Here is a 23052-nt window from a genome sequence, read left to right as displayed (position 1 = left end):
CTAGGCTAATACTATATCTTAGCTATGACTCATATTTTTTATTTCAGCAACAACCGAATCTCTACCATGGGAGCCCAGAGCCTGGGATTGGGCCTCCGGGTCAACCAGACACTGAAGATTCTTGTTGTGAGTGCTACCCTCAAGAGGGAGGCCCCAGCACAGACCTGCCCTACCACATGCCCTACCATGTCCCCCACACCATGAACACTGGATGGGCAGGAGTACACACAGGCTCAGGGCCCGGATGGGGTCTCTGGGAGGATTACTTTTGTTTTGTTTTTTTGTGGTGCTGGGGATCGAACCCAGGGCCTTGTGCATGCAAGGCAAGCACTCTACCGACTGAGCTATCTCTTGTAACCACTTCTTCCTTTTGCCATCCACTCTCCCACCTCTGGCCTGACCCATGCTGAGTTTCATACTCCTCTTTTCTCCACCTATCCCTCCCAGTACCACCTCCCTCACAACATCTTGCTGACTTTCCTCCTTTTCCTTTTGGGGTGCTTCTCTGTGGATAGTTGTCCAAGAACCCCTAGCTTGGCATGCATCTCCCCTGCTCTTCCTCTCCCTTACTGGAACCCAGGGTCAACAAAGGTGTACTGATTTGTCACTGCTCAGACCTATCTGAAGTCTTTGTGTCCAAAAGGAATTTCCTTCCTCCAGGGTTGCAGATGGGGAGAAAGCCACTGAGCAGGGCTGATAGTGGAAGATGAAGGGAGGGAGCCAGGCAAATGTGGAGAAAATTTCTGAGGACTGTTGTGCCAACAGAATGTGCTAGGGGACAGTATCACCAGCTCTGGGCATGGGGTCGGCATCTGACTGTCAGGCCCTCAGCTCCCCATCTTCAACCTTCCCAGTGCTTCTCTCATTCACTCCTTGTCCCTCAGAAACTATGATCTCTCTCCCAAGCTTACATCTACCTTTCCAGTACTGATAGTCCCCAAATCACAATGAACTCTTGAGAGTTTATCGTGAATGCTTCTAAGGATTACCCCTCAGTGGGAGAAACCGAGTCAGAAGATGGAGGCAAGAGCCTGACCATTCCTCCCTTCCCCACATTTCCCCTCCAGTATCACCTCCAGTAGAGTGCTCAGACTGTTGGTTCTCCCTTTTCTCAATTTCCCAGGTTCTGTTATGCTGTTTTCCCAGTTCTGTCCTTCCTTCTCATCTGCTGCCTGATCATCTTTCTAAACCAACACATGTCCCTGTCAGTTCTTTCACTTCTGATAAATCCAAGCTTTATAGCACATCATTCATAGTACATCATAGAGAATCTGGGCTCTGCTAAACCCTGCTTCCAAGTTCACTGCTGTCCCCCAGTCTCTTCAGAATTTGCATTCACACACACACACACACACACACACACACACACACACACACACACGCAGAGGATGCTCTTTCCCGCCTTGGCTTTGGCTCCAGTTTTTCTTGTTGATATGCCCAGATCCATATCTACAACTGTAAAGCTTGGTTCTGGGGTTTTACTCTCCAGTGACTACCTCCCAGGTGGGATTGGCATGCACCTTTGCTTGAATTTTTTGAACTGAATTTTATATTTCTTTTGCCTCACCTTCCCTGAGCAACTGAACTATTTAAAAGTCCAATGTGTTTTGTGTCTGTTTCTTTGGCTCCCAGCACAGAGCCAAACACTGAATAGGTGCCTGAACAGCATTCACTCCATTCCTCTCTTGCCCAGACCAGTATTCTTACCCAGGGCAATATGGCACACAGAGACACCAGTCGAGACAGTCGGGCCTTCCTACCACACTGTCAGAGAAAAGTTTCCCCCATTCCCTTGCAGGTCCCTCTCAGCCTCCCTGGACTCAGCTTCTCTTAGTTCTTTGGTGTCTTTCATAGGTATCCAGGAATCCTATGCAAACTGAAGGCTGCTCTCATCTCCTCAAGTCTGTCCGGGACAATCCAGCATCTGCACTAAATCTGCTAGATTTCTCTGTAAGAGCTTTTCTTAAGCCATTTTCTAATCCTCCCAACAGCCCTGTTTTCACCTCCATTTTAGAGGAAAGCAATGGGAATTACAGAAATAAAATGCCCTACCCAGATACACCAGTGGCAGGTGAGTTCCAATCCAGGTCTGAATGTAGGTCATGACACCACTCCAGCTCTGCTCCCACTCTCGGCTGGCATCTTTAGCCTGTTCAGACCTTGGGCTCCTGACTGTGTTCTTCCTTGGATGAAAGAGAAGAGGTGGAGTTTGGGGGCACCATGCTTAATATGCATGGATGTTTATATCTACAGGTTCAGCATTTGGCAAGGCTTCTTCCCTCCCCTAACTCAGCCAGTACTGATGCCGGTGGACTGTAGTGCTAGAAAATTCATTTGTGTGTCAGTGAGGGAACTAGGACCCACTTTTTCATTCTATTTTTTTTTTTTTTTGGTAGATGGACAGCTTGCCTTTATTTTATTTGTTTATTTTTAAGTGGTGCTCAGGATGGAAATTAGGACCTCACATGTTTTAGGCAAGCACTCTGCCACTGAGCCACAACCCTAGCCCCATTTTGCTTTTTTGATTTGGGAAAGAAAAGTCAATCTTTTCTATTCTATGTCAACTCATCCTTAAGGAAAGACTACAAAATCAATGTGTGGTGTGTGTGTGTGTGTGTGTGTGTGTGTGTGTGTGTGTGTGTGTTGTGTGTGTGTGTTGCAGGGGATGGAACTCAGGGCCTCACACATGTTAGGCAAGCACTCTACTACTAAGCTACATATCCAGCCTGGCAGAATATGAAGTTTTAAAAGTCTGGTTACCGGGGCTGGGATCATGGCTCAGTGGTAGAGCACTTGCCTCTCATGTGTGAGGCACAGGGTTTGATCCTCAGCACCACATAAAATGAGTAAAATAAAATAAATGTATTGTGTCCATCTACAACTAAAAAAATCTTAAGCATAAAAGTAAATAAAAGTCTGGTCACCAATCAGTGCTTATTCTAACCTAGATTATTTTTATTGAGTCAAAGTCATACCAGAAACACATTTTGTGTTCTAGTCTTTCTAGATTGTCCCTACAACTCTAAAGCCAGAAATTAACATGACTTAACCATATTCCTTCAGTTCTGAAAATGCTTTTCAACACTGTAGCCAATCATTCTAAAATAAGGGGGGAGGATAATAAGTACATTCTCCTGCCAAATTACACATTTATTCCATACAATACATGGTCATTAGCAGAGGCCTCTAATATAACAGAAATAGCACAGGTTTTGGAATCAGTTCATGCCTGGGGCCAAATCCTGGGTTCATCAGTGTGGGATCTTGCATGAGGTTCTGAACCAAAGAATCATCTCATGAGCCTATTTTCTAATTTTTAACTGTTACCTTATCCTGTTTTGAGGGGTATGCTTATGACTCTTTGTAGTTGAAGTAAACCCCTTCCCAGAGCTCAGCCTTTTCTTTATGTGAAATGGGGCTAATACCTGCTTCTCTGAGGCATTGTGGACATGGGATGAGAACCAAGTGTAGTCGTGTGCATCTGTAGTTCCAGTTACTCAGGAGACTGAGGCAGGAGGATCTTTTGAGCCCAGGAGTTCAAGGCCAGGATTGGCAACACAGTAAGACTCCATCTCAAAAAAATGATAGTAAATTTTAAAAAATTTAAAGTGAAAAAGATAGGATGATATGACAGACCCTGTAGATAGGACTTGCACAGAGAAAGGCTTAATTAATGTGCTGGTTCTCTTCTCCTCAGCCCTTTCCCCAAAAGAGTTCACAAAGATTAAGGGTGGATCTTAGGCAGCATACACCCATGCAACTCTCCCCCTACATCGAGAAATAGAGCATTCCCCTAAAAGCTCTCCTTGAGTCCCTTCCCTTTTCTCTTTTCATACTTTGGGGAGTGTGAAATTGTCATCCAGGGAGCGAAACTGCCCAGAGGAACTTCTTGGAGACCTTGTATGCAAGTAGACACAACCAAGTTCTCAGAAAGTAAGAATGCACTGTCTTGTCATGGGTTTTTCCTTAGGATATGCAGGTGAACAGAGAGTTTGATGACCTTGCTAGCTCAGTGAAGGTGATTCTTCCAGGCCTTTACATAAAGACTGGCACTTGCAGAGTGGACTATAAGAAAGAGTTGCTACCAGTCTTCAGACCATCCCCACCAGCATCTGCTCCTAAATAACTTTGGAGTATGGCTTCCTCATCTCCAGTAAGCCACTTCAGTTTCTGCACTGTGGACTATTCGACTCTTGACACTTGTACCTTCCTCTCTGCTCCATGGACCTATAATCTGGGCCTTTGTCTGCCATGTTCATTCATGTAACACACCGATGTGGACACGGTGAAAGCTGTCCCTGTTTATCCTCCATATGTTCCTATTTTGGTGACCTTGGGAGACAATATATAAGGAGGTGTACTTATCTCACTCCCAAACTGTACTTGCAAAAATGCAACCTGTCACAGTCTTTTGGGAAGGCAATTTGTTATTATGCACTGAGAGTCATCAAATTGTCTGTCCTTTTTGATCCAAATGTTTGCATAATCTGGTCTACAGAACTAATCACAGATGCACAAAAAATTGTTGCCTGAAAATGTTCGCTGAAATGCTGTTCATAGTAATGAAAGCTGGAAGTAAGTTAAATGCCCACTAAGATTTGGAGCTCTGCAAACGTTAAAAGTCCCATCTCAAAGAACATTAAAGAATTCATGAAAATACACATGATTAATCTTAAATGAAAACATCAGGATCAAAATCTCCTATGGTTTTTGTTTTCCTTAAGAGTTTAATCACAGAATTACCATTAATTCCATCTCTAGCTATATACTCAAGCAAAAGGGAAGCATATCATGCAAAACCTTTTTCAGGCATTGTTCATTGCAACTTTAATCATAATAAAGTGGAAATGTACATACAATATGGCATATCCACACAATGGAATGTTATTCAGTAATAAGAAGGAATTATGCATGGAACTGTGGCTCTCACCTATAATCCTAGCTACTTTGGGAGACTGGGACAGGAGGACTGCAAGTTGGAGGCCAGCCTATGCAAGGTAGCAGAAACCCTGTCTCAAAATAATTTTTTAATGTATTTTTTTATTGTAAACAAATGGGATACATGTTGTTTCTCTGTTTGTACATGGAGTCAAGGCATACCATTTGTGTAATCATACATTTACATAGGGTAATGTTTGATTCACAATTTTTTTATATTTATATTTTAGTTGTAGTTGGACACAATCTGTTTATCTTTATGTGGTGCTGTGGGTCGAACCCAGTGCCTTGCACATGCTAGTCGAGCGCTCTACTGCTGAGCCACATCCTCAGCCCCAAATAATTTTTTAATATATATATATATATATATATTTTAGTTGTCAATTGCTGTTCATCTTATATATTTATTTATTTATTTGTTTGTTTATATATGGTGCTGAGAATCAAACCCAGTGCCTTATATATGCTAGGCAAGTGCTCTACCACTAAGCTACAACACCAACCCTCAAAATGTTTTTTTTTTTTTTTAAAGCTGGGGATGTACCTCAGTGGCAGAGCACTTGCCTAGTATGTGTGAGGCCCTGGGTTAAATCCTCAGCACAACACACACCCATACACAAAAAGTCCTGGGTATGTAGTTCAGTGGTAAAATGCTTACATAGCATGTATGATACTCTGGGTTCAATCCCTAGTACTAAAAAAAAATGAAATTTGTGTGACAAAAATTTTCTTAAATTGATTTTGGTGATGGGTATACAACTTGTGAATAAACTAAAAGCAACTGAATTGTATACAGTACTTTGAGAGAATTTTATAGTATGTGAATATTATCTCAATAAAACTGCTTTTTAAAAAGGAAAAATATTGATACATGCTACATGGATGGAACTTGAAAACACTTAATTAGAGAAGATAGTCACATATATTGTGTAGAATATACATGTGATTCTGTTTTTTTTTTTTTTTTTTTTTGTACAGAGGATTGAACCAGAAGTACTTTTCCACTCAGGTATATCCCCAATCCTTGTATTTTTTATTTGAGACAGAGTCTCCCTAAGTTACCAAGGATCTCATTAAGTTGCTGATGCTGACTTTGAATTGACAATCCTCCTGCCTCAGCCTCCCAAGTCACTGGGATTACAGGCATGCACTAGTACACTAGGCTATACAATTCTATTTGTATAAAATGTCTAAAATAAGCAAATCTTCAGAGAAACAAAGTAGATTATAGGTTGCCTAGGATTAGGGTAATGAGGAAATTAGGAATTGAAAGTTACTGCATATGGGTTTCTTTTGGGAATGATAAAAAAAAAATTCTAAATCTGATCATGATAATGTTGTGCAACTCAACAATGTTGTGGAATCAAGCCTAGTCCAGTGGTCTCAGGGAAGCTGATAAAGGAAGATCACTTGAGCCCAGAAGTTTGAGACCAGTCTGGTCAACATAGTGAGACCTCATCTCAAAAAGAGACAACAACATGGATATGGATTGTGGCAGCGTTCAGTGGTAGAGCATTTGCTTAGCACATGTGAGGTACTGAGATCTATCGTTAGCACCACATAAAAATAAATTAATTAAATAATGGAACTATGGACTGGGGTTGTAGTTCAGTGGTAGAGTGCTTGCCTAGCATGTGTGTGGCATTGGGTTCGATCCTTAGCACCGCATTAATTAAAAAAAAAAAAGCAAAGGTATGCAGTCCATCTACAACTACAAATAAAAAATTTAAAAATAAATATATTGTGTCCATCTACAACTAAAAAATTTTTTAAATCAAATTATACAATTTAAATGAGGGAATTGCACAGTATGTCAATTATATCTCAAGAAAACACTTAGAAAAATATTGTTTGATTTCAATCTTATGCAAAAATGTATGAATGAATATACACAGGAAAAAAGATAAAAACAGACCCACAGAAATATGAGTAATGTGTATCTCTAGATTGCGGGTTTATGGATGGTTTTTATTTTCTTTATAGTTTTTGGTCATTTACACACTATATACTCTGAATGTGTTAATTTAATAACCAGAATAATAAATATTATTTAAAAACACAAAGTGATACAGACCACAATTAAGTTACGAGCATAATAGCATTGCATCTTTGAGAAAGGTGGGTGCTGTAGAGTGGATTGAATTTTGTCCCCCCTGTATGTTGAAGATCTATCTTCCTACGTGACTGTATATGGAGATGGGTCTTATAAGGAGAGAATTAAGGTTAAACAAGGTTTCAGGGTGAGGACATGGTACAATAGAGTTGGTATCAAGAGTTCACAGAATTTGTATGCTTCTCCTTATAGATAAAATGACAAGGTGGCTGTTCGTTATAATATAAGGATATGGTAAGAAGGCGGCTATCCAATATGATGCGAGGACATAGAGGGTAGCTCTCTAAAAGACAGGAAGGGAAGCCTCTGGACTTTCTAGGCTTCATAAATGTGAGAAAAGAAATTTATTTTGTTTCAGTCACCTAGTCTATTATAGTAGCTAGGAGATACCAAAATGATCTTTCTAAGGACACAACTGAGCCCACAGTTCAGAGGCTCCCCGTACATTGAGAGAAGTCTGAACTCATTCAGTTTGGTCTGTCCCATTGGTATCAGAATCTCCTATAAAGAGGGAAAGTCTGGTTCCATTACTTTCTAAGGAGATGCCAGAGCAGTAGTTTCTATTCTGGTAATAAGCTGAGAGTACACCTGGACTCCTCCTCACATGCTTTTTCCTAAAGTTAATACATATTGGGTTCTAAAGGAAGTTGAGATAATCTTTAAGAGAAGAATCTGATGATGGTTCCAAAGTCCTCCAAAATGAGGAATGGGTCCCAACCCAGCTCTTCCAGGTTCAGAGTGTACCCACCTCCATCCCCAGAAACACACTTGTCAGGAAAGAAGTGTTCAGTTGGGATGATGGCTCAATTCTGCAATTCCAGCTACTCCCAGCTACTCCAAAAATGAGGCAAGACAATCTCAAGAACTAGGCCAGAAAAAAATAAGGGCTGTGGATGTAAATCAGTGGTTAAGGGTTTACCTAGCATACACTAGATTCAATCCTCACCACTACAATAAAAAAAAAAGAATAAACAAATCCATAAATGAGGGGGATGTCTAAATTCTGGCCCATTATGGTTCAGGGGTGCTCAATGGGAATGGACTTTCTGCACCAGGAAGGGGTAAAAGAGGGCACGAAGGGAGTTTGGTGATTGTGGGTAATGGCAGGGGACGCCTCTAGGTATAGACCCAGTTTTCGAATCCTGAATAAAGAGCAGGGTGGCCAGAAGGCATAGAGCAACCAAGAAAAGGTCTGAAGCACTAGGTAATCCTCTCCTCATTTAAGATTCACAAGCCAGGGTTTTACTTGCTCAATGATGTCCTGTATCCCAATGTGGAAAAGCCCAGGCTGTCCCAACCTCAGGATCTGAAGATGATCCAGAAAGCCACAGACCCACAGCAGCTGTCAGTGATTCTGCAGCATTCCCGCCAAAGCCCCATCCAATTGGAAAGTGCCAATAGTTAGAGTCGAGTAACTGCCAATCAGAAACGGGATCTGGGGCCCAGGCCCGCCCTTAGGAGTTCTGAACCAATGACTACGTTGGCAGAGGCGGTTTAATAATCACAGCTCGCGCACTGCTGGGGTGGTTGGGCACGCTGCGACAGTTGAAGTCAGCTAGAGTATTGCGGCAGCATCTGCGGAGCTCACCATGGTGAGGTCGGGGACCTGTGGGGGTTGCTGAGACCAGGTGGGAGGGCATACAAAGCCAGTGGCCAGGCAGAGGGATCTGTCCCAACACCGAGTGTTTGGGTCTGGGCAGGGACAGGAAATGGAATCAGGAGATCTATGGAGGACACATGAACACGTTGGCCAGTCCTCTGTTTTCATGCCACGAGTGCAGGGATGTAACCCTCATGGAGGCATATACAGAGTTTCCAGAGCATGAAAGCCCACTTACAAGTATCATCAGCTCCCCAGAGTTGCGATGTAAAGAGCCAGGATAGCAGCCGGGTTGTTTGAGGGAGGGTTTTTGTTTTAGAAGATGTCCGTGGCTTAATTTTTCACAACAGAGATGGGAAGGCGATCTCTAATAGAACAAACATACTGCTGGGGAACTACAGACAGAAGGGCAGTTCCACAGCTTTCTGATCTAGGATCTTTGCTACAATACTAAAAATTATTGAGGAATTCAGAGACCTTCTGTGTGACTAATAGGTACAGATGGTTGTCATATTAGAAATTTAAAAAGAGAATCTTTTGAAATATATATTTGGGGCTGGGGATATAGCTCAGTTGGTAGAGTGCTTGCCTCACTTGCACAAGGCTCTGGGTTCAATCCCTAGCACCACACAAATACACACACACACGCACACTATATATATATATATATATATATATATATATATTTGCATAAAAGGAATGCATGATAAAATAAAAAAGCAAGTAACCAACATTTGTCAGTTATTATTATTTTGTTTTCAAGTGAAAGTAGTGTTGTAGGTTGGGTGTCAATAGTCCAGTCTAATCTGGAAGCTGAGGCAGGAGAAACACTTGACCCCAGAGGTTTGAGACCAGCCTGAGCAACATAGCCAGCCCCCTCCTCAAATTTAACACACACACACACACACAAAACAATGCTATACTATTTACTATTTAAAAAAATGGCACTTCAGCTTGCGATTAACTCAAGTGCCTTTTCTCAAGGAAACTATATAACGAGAACATGGTTTTATATAACAGTTCATTATGCTACTTAAGAACAGAAATGTAATAGAATTAGTAGTTTTAAAATCGCTTCCTCATGCACACTCTTCACTGAAACTGATTTTTTCCTTTTTATTCTCAAAGTGTACAGGATAGGGCCACTGCCCTGACAACTGCTAAGGTGTCAGCAGTTTTACCCACCTTTGTGCACCCACTAGAGACTGGGGAGTTCCACTGGGGACTGTTTTGGAAAAGGAGGTCAGTAAAAACAAAAAAGTATTGATTCGAGGAGGCACAGCTTTTATTGTAAGTCAAAGGAAGGGCGGTTTGCAGATTTGGTGGCAGGAAGGGATACACTTGCATAAGTAGGAAACAAGGTCAACTCCCAAGAATATAAAGTCAGAAGATTGGTCTGGGTTTGAAAACCTTAGATGAAATTTCAAATAATATTTTCCTGCAGTGCCTGGGATTGAACCCAGGACCTCATACATGCTAGGCAAGCACTGTACCACTGAGCTACATTCCCAACACTCAAATAATTTATTTTCAGAGGAGGCAGAGCTGACCAAAGAAATGTAAAGTTTAAAGGTGAGTGCGAGGGTGGCAATGATGAATTTACATGGATTTCTCTTGAAAGCAAGGGTGGATTTTCCTGACTGCTTGGATTAGTTTCATTGGTTAATGGAAGATGGAAGTGACCTCTCAGACCACTGAGTGGCTGTTTTCATTTTCTAAATGAGGAAATTAAGAGGGCTGGGAATATAGCTCAGTGGTAGAGGACCTGCCTAGCATGTGGGAAGCACTGGGGTTCATCCCTGCATAACAACAAAAAGGAGAGGAGATGAGACCGGAGGGGAGGGGAGGGGAGGGGAGGGAAGAAAAAAGAAAGGAAGGAAGGAAAAGAAAAGGAAAGAAAAGGAAGAAAAGAAAAGAAAAACAAAAGTAACTGGGAGATTTGCCAAATCTGATCTTGTTGGTACAGGGTGAGCGGAGTGCCAGTGAAGTCATTCTGTGAAATACAGAGTGTCCGGATTTCAGTAAGGGCAAATACTGCATCGTTGGGTGGCTTTGAAAGGATTTTTCCAAGAGTGCTAAGGAGTTTCCTCAGAAGAGCAAGTTCTTATGTTCAAGGGAAATTTCTTGGGGGCTGGAGTTGTGGCTCAGTGGTAGAGCACTTGCCTGGCATGTGTGAGGCCCTGGGTTCGATTTTCAGTACCACATATAAATAAATAAAAGATCCATTAGCAACTAAAAAATATATTTAAAAAGGGAAATTTCTTGATGCGGTTAAATTATGTAGAGTTTATTTGAGCTAAGGAAACATCACCTGTATAGTTCCCAAAACCAGAGCAGGTTCTGAGAACTCTGACAACATGATCTGAGAGCATGCATTGAAAAACTGAAGTGAAACACACACACCAACTTAATTGACAATAGCCTAGTCAATCCAACAGCGAAGTGGTTGCAGTTTAACCACTTACTTGTTTATAGGCGAGTCAGTCAACTGACTCCAGGGACTTCTGCAACCAGCCAAGGATTAATTACTGAGATTGAATCCTGAATTGGGTCGGTCTGTTGAGCCGACTGCAGGTGCCCGGTTCAGATGTGTGGCCTCCTACAAAATATCCTTTAACACTTGGCATTGGAGAAGTTCTTCCTGGAACTGAATGCTCCCTTCAAGGATGATGGGGGATTGTTTTACCATGTTGATTTTTCATGCCCCCGCCAACTCTGAGATTTGGTGCTCCAATAATAGGAAATAACATATAGAGTGGATATAGTTCCTCAATTTTATTTGATCTCCTCTATGTATTTGTAAGGGTGACTTGTTTAGAGTTGAACAAGTAGCTAGTGAGTGTGCAGGTAGCCTCCCTCAGGAAATAGGTGCTTCATTTAAAATAGGTGTTTTTCATAATGCGGGGTGGGAGGGGGGCAAGAATGAAGGAAGGAGGGACTGTACAGAGGGAAAAGAAGGGTGGGAGGGGTGGGGGGGAAGGAAAAAATAACAGAACGAATCAAACATCATTACCCTATGTAAATGTATGATTATGCAAATGATATGCTGTTACTCCATGTATAAACAGAAACAACATGTATCCCATTTGTTCACAATAAAAGTAAATTTAAATAAATAAAATAGGTGTTTTTGTTTTTTGAGAAGATTCTAAAAGGGTACAGTTGATATAGTTATGGTGAGGCTTTTTATTTTTTTGATGGTAAAGAAACCATCAAACGACTGTAGTGTAACAGCACTTGTGATATCTGGGAACCATTTGACTCCTAGACTTGAAGGAGAGGGGAGGGAATGATTACTAGAAGTGAGAAGGTACCTTTTTGAAGAATATTGACTGTTGAAAGTAAGTTGTGGCCTAGATAAAGGGACTCAGGCAGTCCATTGTATCTGGCAGGGAGGGAGCATCCTGACCACACTTGCTGTAATCTGAGGTTCCTGCCACTACTTGCTACTGGACAAACCAACCAGAAGCCATAGGGCAAGAGGTGAAGATGTCTCAGTATCCAAGCACAGTGGCACATACCTATTATTCCAGTCACTGAGGAGGCTGAAGCAGGAGGGAGGCAAGTTTGAGTTCAGTCAGGGCAACTTATTGAGAGCCTGTCTGAAACAAAAAAAGAAAAGTGTGGGGTTGTAGTTCAGTGAGAGAGCATCACAGGGTTTAGTTTCCAGTACCCCACCCCCACACACACAGAGTCTTAACCTCTGTCTTCTAAAGTATCAGACAGGTAATGCTACCTACCCATGAACCAGAGTAGTAGGTGGGGTGGTGATTGACAGAGGGTCAATCTGTGTAGGCAGATGGAAGACACACAGTGACTACCTGGGCTTAGGCCATGGTAATGTGGAACCTAGTCAATCTTTGCCTTGCTTAACTCATTACATTATACATTGCCCAGTGCACAGACGAACTGCTATATATTCCACAGACATACTGTAATAGGCCACAATCAGAAGTTCAATATTGGCATTACTTGGTTTGCAGGATTCTTTTTTGGCAGTGCTATGGATTGAACCCAGGGTCTTGTGCTTGCTAGGCAAGCACTGTGCCAACTGAGCTATCCCCCCAGCCCCCGAACTGCTATATATTCCTCAGAGATACTATAATAAGCCACAATGAAGAGGTCAATATTGGCATTACTTGGTTTACAGGATTTTTTTTTTTTTTTTTTTTTTTGCGGTGCTACAGATCGAACCCAGGGCCTTGTGCTTGCTAGGCAAGCACTCTACCAACTGAGCTATACCCCCAGCCCGGTTTGCAGGCTTTAAAAAGAATCTGGTTTTGCATAAAGGCTTTAGGTTCTGTGGCTGACTCTGCCACTTAGCCCCTAGAGTGGTGTAGAGCAATTCAGGTGGCACAGGGATAAAGGGGTAGAAATTGAAGTTTATGAAAGTGCTAGTCACTGAGGTATTTGAACAGTACCTCAGTAAATTTTAATGTTTTGCATCCTATGTGGTTTCTTTGGTTTCATGTTTTATGTTCTGGTTCCCAGCGCGAGTGTATCTCCATCCACGTGGGGCAGGCGGGTGTCCAGATCGGCAATGCCTGCTGGGAGCTGTACTGCCTTGAACATGGAATTCAGCCCGATGGTCAGATGCCAAGTGACAAAACCATCGGTGGCGGGGATGACTCGTTCAACACGTTCTTCAGCGAAACCGGGGCTGGCAAGCACGTGCCCAGAGCAGTGTTTGTGGACCTGGAACCCACTGTGGTTGGTAGGTGCTCAAGCCCACAGGGAGGCCTTCCTGGGAGGGTGGGAGAGCCTTGGCAAAGCCCCACATGGACTTCTTGAATCCCTCTGCAGAAAGGAGGGATGTTCAAGCATATGCTCCCAACATTGCTGGGTGTGAGAAACTAACTGGTGTGGGACCGCAGGTTCTTGGCTGTGGGACTCAGGCACCTACATCAGGAAACCTGCCCTGCAGAGAAAAGCTGCTTAGCCAGCAGTAAGCTGGGCTGTGGAGAGAGTCCCTCCTGGCTGGCTGTCCTGATCAGGTGGCTCCCGTGCACACCCAGTGCAGGATTTACAGCCTTGGTTCCCTCCTTCATGCCACACACTCTGATATGCTGGCATACTACAGTCCTGCCCTGCGTGTAGATGTGGAAAAGTAAGTGTAGAAGACTTATCAGGTTCCTCTAGATTGGAAGTCTGAGGTGGTTTCCAATAGGAGGCGGAAAAAAGAGCACCTTTCATTGCCCCCCCCCCCCAGGACATAAAAGAATACCCGTTTTCCATCCTGTGTAACCTGGGCCACATACAGTGTCCTGATGGCCCCATCCCGCTGAAGTCACGGTGACCTGGTGACTGCCAGGGTTTTAATCATTCCCTTGATGTAGCTAGGGGTAGGAAAGAAAGATGTACCTGCAGAATCCCCCACATGGGTATGTGAGAGCATTTTGCCTTCGGTGGGAACTGGTCCTGCTGGCATTTGTACAACCTTGACTCTCCCTTGCTAGAGCCATAAATGACATTTGTGGTTTGTGTATCACACAGAGATTTTCCAGCATGTGCTTTGTAGATTCAGCCCTTCCCTGGCCCTGTCGATCTTTAGTGAGTACTGTAGGCCTGAGAGACTGTCACTCAGAACACAGGTTTTTTTTGGTAGATGAAGTGCGCACCGGGACCTACAGGCAGCTCTTCCACCCAGAGCAGCTGATCACCGGGAAGGAAGATGCAGCCAATAATTATGCCAGAGGCCATTACACCATTGGCAAGGAGATCGTGGACCTGGTCCTGGACCGGATCCGCAAACTGGTAAGAAGAGCGCCGAGAAGCTTCTTGAAAAGGTTCCCAGGTCGGAGGGTAGGTCTCGGATTGTGAAGGGGAGGTCATTTGGGCAGGTCTTAAGTCAGATTCGGGCACCAGAGCCAGTTTGCAAAGTTATTGCATGGTGTCTGCTGTGATGCCTTTACAGATCTCTCTTGTCTGCTTTGGCTTCTGAGTTAATGCCTGCTGCTTAGGGACTTTATCTGAGTCCACGTGAACTTGAGGGAAGTACAGAGAAGTGAACCTGGCCTGCTGTAGGTTGGTGGGGTGTCTTCTGCAGACATTGGCTCACATTGTATCCTTTCTTTTTTTCTCTCTCTTCTTTCTTTATTTTGCAGTGTTTATGGGCTGTTTTTATTTGTTTCTGTTAAGTCTTGGGCTGTTTAGTGAAACGTACATTGTATGGTTTGTTGCAGGCGGATCTGTGCACGGGACTGCAGGGCTTCCTCATCTTCCACAGCTTCGGGGGCGGCACCGGCTCTGGGTTTGCTTCCCTGCTCATGGAGCGGCTGTCCGTGGACTATGGCAAGAAGTCCAAGCTGGAATTTGCCATCTACCCAGCCCCGCAGGTGTCCACGGCCGTGGTAGAGCCCTACAACTCCATCCTGACGACCCACACGACCCTCGAACACTCTGACTGTGCCTTCATGGTGGACAACGAAGCCATCTATGACATCTGTCGGCGCAACCTGGACATCGAGCGTCCCACGTACACCAACCTCAATCGTCTGATCGGGCAGATCGTGTCCTCCATCACGGCCTCCCTGCGGTTCGACGGGGCCCTGAACGTGGACCTGACGGAATTCCAGACCAACCTGGTGCCATACCCCCGCATCCACTTCCCCCTGGCCACCTATGCCCCGGTCATCTCGGCGGAGAAAGCCTACCACGAGCAGCTCTCGGTGGCTGAGATCACCAATGCCTGCTTTGAGCCGGCCAACCAGATGGTGAAGTGTGACCCTCGCCACGGCAAGTACATGGCCTGCTGCATGTTGTACAGGGGGGACGTGGTCCCCAAAGACGTCAATGCGGCCATCGCCACCATCAAGACCAAGCGCACCATCCAGTTTGTGGATTGGTGCCCCACTGGCTTTAAGGTATGACTGGGTGCTCTCTAGTCATCAGGCTACTCATGGAGCAGCAGGTGCAGACTTGTGCTGACCCTCAAGACACACCTCCTTAAGGGAGCTTGCCTCTTTTCACGTTAATGAGGCTGCAAGGAGAGCAAGTTTAGTGCTTAATTTGCTATCAGCCTCATACTTTGTCAAATACATTCTGTGCACTCCTTTCTTTAAACCACCCTTTAAAGTTGATGGTGGGATTGGTGTTACCAGTTTCTCAATAGTTTAGAAGACTGAGGCTGAGACCCTTTTAAGTGTCCAAAGCCTCAGGGACCCAAAAGTGGTGGGAAAGAGAATTAAGAGATGGTCTGACTACAGACCCTCACCCTGCTGGCTTTAGAGATTTTTCAAGGCCTATGATTCCATTTGGGGTGGTCAAATGGTAGGGTTTTGGTTTTTGTGGTTTTTTTTACTTTACTTGGCATTGCTCACTTATTGTCACTGAATTTTAGGCATTACTTATGTTTTTGTAAATGGATTGTTAAATGTGTATCACAGGGTTTAAATGTGGGGTAGGTTGCTGTTGCCTCTCCAAACCAGTGTGGGATCTTTGCCTCACACACAAAATCACACTGAAATTTTCATGGCCCCTTAGGCATGTTTTTAAAATATATATATGCACACACATACATAGGCAAACACAATACTTTTATTTTTATGTGACGCTGAGGATGAAACCCAGGGCCTCACGCATGCTAGGCGAGGACTCCACCACTGAGCCACAACACCACCCCGCCTTTTATGTCATAAGGAAATGTCTACTACGGGGAAAGCACCCTGTATGTGGAAGCCAGATCACAGACTATCAGGCTGTAACACCTGTTGGATTACCAGACTAAATGCTTCCCCATTCCTGTGTTCCTCAACTCTTTGCCCTCTGCTTTGTGGATATCAGTCCTTATCCACAGTAGTCTGTAGTCCTCCATTGAGACAAAGCTCTGGGCCCACGTTTTTTTTTTTTTTTTTTTTTTTTTTTTTTTTAAACCGGTAATTGAACCCAGGGGCTTTTAACCACTTAGCCACAACCCCAACACTTTTTATGTCGTATTTTGAGACAGGGTCTGGCTAAGTTGCTTAGATACTCGGTGAATTGCTGAGGCTAACTCTGAACTCAGTCCTCCTGCCTCAACCTCGCAAGTTACTGGGATTACAGGCATGTCACCACCAAGCCCAGCTGGGCCCTACATTTGTAAGCCCTGATGCATTCCTGAGGTGTTGGGGGAGGTAAAGTTCCAGAGTCATTCCAGATTGAAAACATCACAGGAATCTGTGCTAATCTTCTTCTTCTGATATGGAATGGCCATGGCTTGCCTGTTACAGGAAACTTTTTGAAACCTCTCATCCCCGGTTCTCAAAGTCACCTGCACACAGATTATCGGTAAGAGGGTATTTTTAATTTGACATGTTTAAAGTAACTCATGGAAGCAGGTAAAATCTGCTACAGACTTTACTGACCTTGCAGTAGTCATCAAATCTTATATAGAGGTTTGCAGACCCTAATCCTGTTTCTAATTGTTAAGCCTTTGGTTTGAGCAGAGAAAACATTTTTCAGTAAGTGAGACATTTGGGAGTTGAGGACATATAAAGCAGCCTCAGTTGGGAGGGGATGTGCAAGATGCTTGCCCAGGTTTCCCATCCTGATGGTTCAGTGAGCCAGCAGGGAGGCAGCTCTGCGGGAAAGTGTATGTCACAGCTTCTGTTGTCCCCCTCCAGAAGACCACACGGGCCTCTTCCTTGCTCTAAGTTCCTTTTTTAAAAAAAAAAAAACAACTTTTTAGTTGTTAATGGACCTTTATTTTTCATATTTATATGTGGTGCTGGGAATTGCACCCAGTGCCTCACCCATGCTAGGCAAGTGCTCTACAGTTGAGCTACAACCCCAGCCCTGTAAGTTCCTTTTTGTCAGTCACAGTGTGACCTGCACCCATTCTCTTGAAACATTTCCTGAGGGATACACTATTTTTAAGGAGTCTCTTCCCTGCTTAAAACCATTTGGCCTTTTTATTATAAAAAATTGGTGACAAAAATATTAAAACAACGTGGAAGGCTGAAAAGTCAAAATCCTCGTTCTCTTCTCCTGAGCTTTGTTGTCCTTTGAGAGATGTCTGTGCCTCTACAAGGCATGCTATGCCTCTTGTAATACTGCTGGCTGACAGAGAGGTCACAGACATGGGCAACAGAAGCATGTTTCTTTCCTGTAGATGGTAGACCCAAGTGCCTGCATATAGGTGGCCACACCAAAGGGGAATCTGGAGCACTGCCACTTACAAGCGCTAGTTGGCTGGGCTTTAAAGTTGTGGGAGGGCACCCCTTGATCAGGGTTTGAGCTCCTGTGCCCTTCCCTCTACCCCTTCTAATTCCTCTGGAGCCTGGCTATGTGTCTAGCTACTGCTAACTACCTGATCACCAGGGTAGTGTAGGGTCACCGACTCAACACACTCCCAGGTATTTATGCTCTTTAGTTTCAGTGTGAGTTCCCCTAGCCTCTGAGGCTCTACTCCAAGTTTATTGCTAACCGCATAGGTTTCCCTTCCCCACACACATAACTACATAGATTCAACTGACTCTTTTCTTTAGTGAGTGTACATCGAACCTTGAACAAATTGATATACCTGAACCTGGTTCTCATTCATTTTCATGTTATACTTTAGAGGTGGAATTCAATTTTGCTGGTTCCCTATGATGGGGGTTCATTTCTAGTTTTGCTATTAAGAAATAAGATTCAACTCTGTACATAAACACCTCCAACATCTTTTTTGTGCTCTCCTGTGGGTGAAATCTAAAAGGAGTATTGTAGGGTCAAAGTATATTAAATGTTGACAGTTTATGCCCAAAATGCTAGTACCAGTTTTTACAGGGCATTTTGGTTGTTTTTAATTTTTTTCCCTAAGAATTTAATCTTTATTTATTTGTTTTTAAGTGGTGCTGAGGATAAGTGCTCTACCACTGAGCTACAATCCCAACCCCAGGGCATTTTTTAAACTGGGACCTCTGCTCCAGTTTTCAGTAAACTATCATTTGTGAGACCAGTGTCGGTTTCACTCAGTGTTCCTCTTCTCTGGCAGGTGGGCATCAACTACCAGCCCCCCACAGTGGTGCCCGGAGGAGACCTGGCCAAGGTTCAGCGGGCTGTGTGCATGCTGAGCAACACCACTGCCATCGCAGAGGCCTGGGCCCGCCTGGACCATAAGTTCGATCTCATGTATGCCAAGCGGGCCTTTGTGCACTGGTACGTAGGAGAAGGCATGGAGGAAGGGGAATTCTCAGAGGCCCGAGAGGACCTGGCAGCACTGGAGAAGGATTATGAAGAGGTGGGTGTGGATTCTGTGGAAGCAGAAGCTGAAGAAGGGGAAGAATACTGATTGGGAGAGTGTGAGTGGCAACTCTCCCTTTCTCTCGCTCTCTCTCCCGGGCGCACACACTGTAACATTTACAGGATATATTTACCTATTAAAAATTTGTATATTGAGTCATTATTTGTCCTGTGTGCTGTACTTTGATCAAACTCCCTGTCTAGATGCCTGCCTTTTCCAGTGGATTCCTCGGGGGAAAACATACCCATTTGTTTCTTCTAAGAAATTGGTAGGCATGTCTATGCTTAGTTACTGCATTTCTCCCAGAAAGGCTTCTGAAGGGTCGCCCAAGGGAATTAGAAATGTCTTAAAGCATTCTTTAGTCCCTGGCATTCTTCACTGGCAGACACAAACATTGGTTTGTTTCCTGGATCTTCGGGACCGTTAGTCATTTGGGGGTGAAGTGGACTCGGCCTAGACCGTGTGCCCAAGGGCTGTGTAAACGCATTTCCTATCTTCCATTTCCACAAACGTCCTTAGCCTTCCTCCACTACTCGCATGCTGCTGTGGGAGGTGCGACAGAACCTCCAGACCTACCCAAAGTGTATTCAGAAGCCACAGCCCGCGTGAACCCTCTCAAACCCTCGCCCCTGGCAAGATGATTCAAGTTTCGAGCACGGGCTTTCTGTTGGGTGGTTTTTCCTCACAAGAGTCCTAGAACCGTGTGTGTGTTGTGTGCGTGCGCGTTCTTGGATTAGAGAGTTTTTCCTTCGGGTGATGGCGTTGCGAAGATCCCGGGGCACCGTGGGCGCGCCATACCGACCATCGCCGGGAACCGCTTCAAACGAATGCGGCACTTTACGAAGGGTTAACCTTGGACAGAGGAACGACCCAAGACAGCGACGAGTATCCCAGGGAGTTAGGGTGACGCAGGCGCGACAGAGGACACGCCCGCAGCTTCCGGCGCCAACCCGCCCCAGCTCGCGAGCGCCGTTCGTTCCCGACGCTCTATGGTACGGACTTCCGCTGAGCTGCACCACTCGCGAGAGTTCCGCGACGCAGCAATGGCGGGACCGTGAGTGCCGCTGACGGGACTCAAAGGAAACGGGCTGGACGGGTTTGGGACGAGATCGGGCTACTAGGGTCCCTACGGGCCATTTTTCCCTGGAGGGTGTGGCGGCTGGGGTCGTGAAGCCACTGTGGGGCCCGACGGCCGCCGGCGACCTAGCTCCCGCCTCTTCCCCAGATGCCTCGCCACTGCTCTGCCGCCGGCTGCTGCACACGGGATACGCGCGAGACGCGCAACCGCGGCATCTCTTTCCACAGGTCGGCGCGCGTGCGTGTTAGTGCGCGAGGGCTGGCTAGCGCATGCGTTTTGTTTTCCGCCGCTTGGAGCCGCGACGGCGCCTTCGTCCCTCCTTCCTCAAGGCCTGTGAGGCTTGAACCTGTGGGTGGGAGGGTGAAGGGGTCGGACCGTTTGCGCCTGAGTCCGGTCCCGAAAGAAAGACGGGCCGCCTACCAGGCTTCGACTTGGTCCTCTCTCTTACCAGCCAGCTGACGCTCAGCACGCTGCCTGCTTTCTCCAGGGCCCAGTGTTATCGTCTGTGCCAGGGGTAGCGGGGATGCTTCTCCGCCAGGGTCAAGGGAGGTCTCCTGGCGGCATGTGCAGGGCCTACTCTTCCTCCCTGGGGAACTTGAACAGCATGAGCCCAGGGGCTCCGGCAGCCTGGTTCTCACAGGTTTGTGGTTCTGCAGACTTCCCAAGAAGGACAATCCGAGGCGTAGCCTGTGGCTGGCCAACTGTCAGCGCCTGGACCCCAGCGGCCAGGGCCTGTGGGACCCTGCCTCTGAGTACATCTACTTCTGCTCCAAACATTTCGAGGAGAACTGCTTTGAGCTGGTGGGAATCAGGTGGGCTTCCTTGCCAGCCAGCCTTGGGGCAGGGTGTGGGGTGTCAGAGTAGTAGACAGCAGGACAGCAGTGTCCTGAAGAGGCAGTCGCTGAGCAGCAGCCATGAGGACAGCTTGCCAGGTGGACAGGCAGACATGATTCCAAGAGTGTTTCCTCTTTCCCTTTTGTGTACAATAAAGCCTACTTCCAGGATCACTTTGCCAGTGACACCAGAGAAAAATAGCTGTTTCAGGGAGTGTCGTCACCGAGGCCTCCCAGCAAGCCCACAAATAAAAATTCTTTTTGGCTTGTCCACTCATCCCTGTTGGTGGAGCTTCTTCGCCCATCTCAGCTTTTAAGAGATTGGCGGGAGTCTGCCTAACTTGGCATTTTTTTTCAAACTTGTTAGTTGTGTGCCTTCCATCCTGCCACCATCCCAGTACTGGGGAACCCATGTTGGGTACCAGGGGGAGATGGCCCATGTGGCGGCACTTGTTCTTCAGCTCACTGGGGCTGCTTTTCCCCACAGTGGCTATCACAGGCTGAAGGAAGGGGCGGTTCCCACCATATTTGAGTCTTTCTCCAAATTGCGCCGAACAACCAAGACCAAGGGACACAGTTACCCACCTGGGCCCCCTGACGTCAGCCCGCTCCGGAGATGCAGGAAGCGGTATGTGCTATGGGTGTTAGATGTTCCCCACTTTCTCCCACCATGAGACTGAGGGAGTGGGCTTTAGGGTGTTCGCCAGCATTTAGGGTTCTTACTGCACTAACTCTCTATTGGGTTTCATATGTTAGGGCATTTCTTTGAAATGAGGTCTGTCTGTCAGTCCCTTTTTCTCTCTCCTCTGCAGTTGCCCTGAAAACCGAGGACCCACAACTCCATTTTCTCCACCTCCTCCTGCCGATGTCACCTGCTTTCCTGTGGAAGAGGCCTCTGCACCTGCCACTTTGCCTGCCTCCCCATCTGGGAGGCTGGAGCCTGGCCTTAGCAGCCCCTTCTCAGACCTTTTGGGCCCTCTAGGTGCCCAGGCCGACGAAGCAGGCTGTAGTGCCCAACCCTCGCCAGAACAGCAACCCTCCCCTCTTGAACCTCGGCCTATCTCTCCCTCAGCCTACATGCTGCGCTTGCCCCCACCTGCTGGAGCCTACATCCAGAATGAGCACAGCTACCAGGTAGGCAGTGCTCTCCTCTGGAAGCGGAGGGCTGAAGCAGCCCTAGATGCACTGGACAAGGCCCAGCGCCAGTTGCAGGCTTGCAAGCGGAGGGAGCAGAGGCTGAGACTGCGATTGACCAAGCTGCAGCAGGAACGGGCTCGGGAGAAGCGGGCACAGGCAGATGCTCGTCAGACTCTCAAAGAGCATGTCCAAGACTTTGCTATGCAGCTAAGCAGCAGTATGGCCTGAGGTAATGGCCACCATCAAGACTTCGTCCTATTTCTGCCTCAAAATCTGCTTGGAGATCACCTGATCTGAAGTGAATCTACCAGACCACTAGATACCATAATAAAGTGGATTCTAGAAGGTGACCCTGCTGTCTGACTCAGCTTTGGGTACCAGGCTAATTCCTCCAGTGTCTTCAGGCTCCAGAGGGCTCAGACTTGGGTTCAGACTCTGGATGTGGAGAGCTGAAAGTCTGGTTACTAACCACCCCTCCTTGCCACAGAGGCAAACAGGAGGCAGGTATCCCTGCCTGTGCAGCTCTTTGCCCTACAGGGTTCTCTGAAAGACAGAATAGTATTAGCATAGGTGCCAGTATTAGTAGTGCAATGCTAGGCACCCTTCCTTGGATCCCGAAACAGATTTGACTTAAGAAGCCAGTCCCTTTGAGAACATTCATAAAACCCTGCCCAGACTTGATCCTTATTCAGGGGCATAGCAGGCTTCTGTACACATCCAATCTACCTGGGAGTTTAGAAAGTTGTTCCAGCCACCATTGGATCTATCTACATCAGAAAAAAATAGGATGATGATGATTATCACTGACCTCTTGGGGCTCCTCGGTTCAGCTAGTAGTGAAGCCTATCAAAGAATTTTATATCATTGAAATGTAGAAAAAAGTGGGTAGGTCTTGGGGACAAACATGCAAATCATGACTTCATTGTTCTGTTTTTTCAACTCATGGAAACCTAGAAGGCTTCATACTGAATTTGACTGTTATGTATAGCTGAGAGTACACAGGCTAATTCTCATTGACAGTTTGACCTTCTCCTTGCTAGTCATTGGCCATACAGTGCAAGGAGCACACCTGACTTTATTCCCATATCTGGCACACAGTTCTCAAATTCATTTTTTCTACAGTCCATGGTGTTTAAATAAGTTTATTCACAT

At 45.7% G+C, this 23052-nt stretch overlaps 2 protein-coding genes across 8 annotated transcripts in view; both read left to right on the top strand.

The window, feature by feature from the left end:
* The window catches only part of LOC306667388 (tubulin alpha-3 chain-like), a 32363-nt gene extending 13375 nt beyond the window's left edge, over window positions 1–18988 (top strand). For 2 of the 3 annotated variants that reach the window (XM_079149931.1, XM_079149930.1), the window contains 6 exons: window positions 48–126; window positions 1855–1950; window positions 13143–13365; window positions 14257–14405; window positions 14834–15514; window positions 18604–18988. In XM_079149931.1, the coding sequence (XP_079006057.1) occupies window positions 48–126; window positions 1855–1950; window positions 13143–13365; window positions 14257–14405; window positions 14834–15514; window positions 18604–18900 (1525 nt within the window). In that variant the 3' untranslated portion in view covers window positions 18901–18988. Of the gene's footprint in view, window positions 1–47; window positions 127–1854; window positions 1951–3970; window positions 6718–13142; window positions 13366–14256; window positions 14406–14833; window positions 15515–18603 lie in introns of those variants that run through there. The other variant, XM_079149932.1, reaches the window with a different exon arrangement.
* Window positions 18989–19366: 378 nt separating this feature from the next.
* On the top strand, window positions 19367–22250 carry LOC306667392 (THAP domain-containing protein 7). 5 transcript variants are annotated; one of them, XM_079149942.1, is made up of 5 exons: window positions 19575–19906; window positions 20158–20263; window positions 20587–20742; window positions 21251–21391; window positions 21552–22250. In XM_079149942.1, exons 1-5 carry the CDS (start codon window positions 19609–19611, stop codon window positions 22126–22128), a joined length of 1278 nt encoding a protein of 425 aa, XP_079006068.1. In that variant the 5' UTR covers window positions 19575–19608; the 3' UTR covers window positions 22129–22250. The 5 variants fall into 5 exon arrangements, with proteins under 5 accessions (XP_079006070.1, XP_079006068.1, XP_079006069.1 ...); XM_079149943.1 differs by having other exon boundaries at window positions 19590–19906; window positions 21576–22250; XM_079149944.1 differs by lacking the exon at window positions 21251–21391 and having other exon boundaries at window positions 19367–19906; window positions 21576–22250.
* Window positions 22251–23052: the final 802 nt, after the last annotated feature.

The sequence above is a fragment of the Sciurus vulgaris genome, assembly GCF_902686455.1.
Source record: "Sciurus vulgaris genome assembly, chromosome: 8".
Taxonomy (NCBI): domain Eukaryota; kingdom Metazoa; phylum Chordata; class Mammalia; order Rodentia; family Sciuridae; genus Sciurus; species Sciurus vulgaris.
The sequence above is the reverse complement of the archived record's forward strand: the minus strand, read 5'-3'. Positions and strand labels throughout refer to the sequence as shown.

Excerpts from the sequence above, each read along its gene's own strand:
- LOC306667392 (XM_079149942.1), top strand. The coding sequence starts at position 19,609 with ATGGCGTTGCGAAGATCCCGGGGCACCGTGGGCGCGCCATACCGACCA. Across the intron at positions 19,907-20,157 it reads GACGCAGCAATGGCGGGACC|GTCGGCGCGCGTGCGTGTTA; the intron begins GTGAGTGCCGCT and ends CTCTTTCCACAG. Across the intron at positions 20,264-20,586 it reads TCCCTCCTTCCTCAAGGCCT|ACTTCCCAAGAAGGACAATC; the intron begins GTGAGGCTTGAA and ends GTGGTTCTGCAG.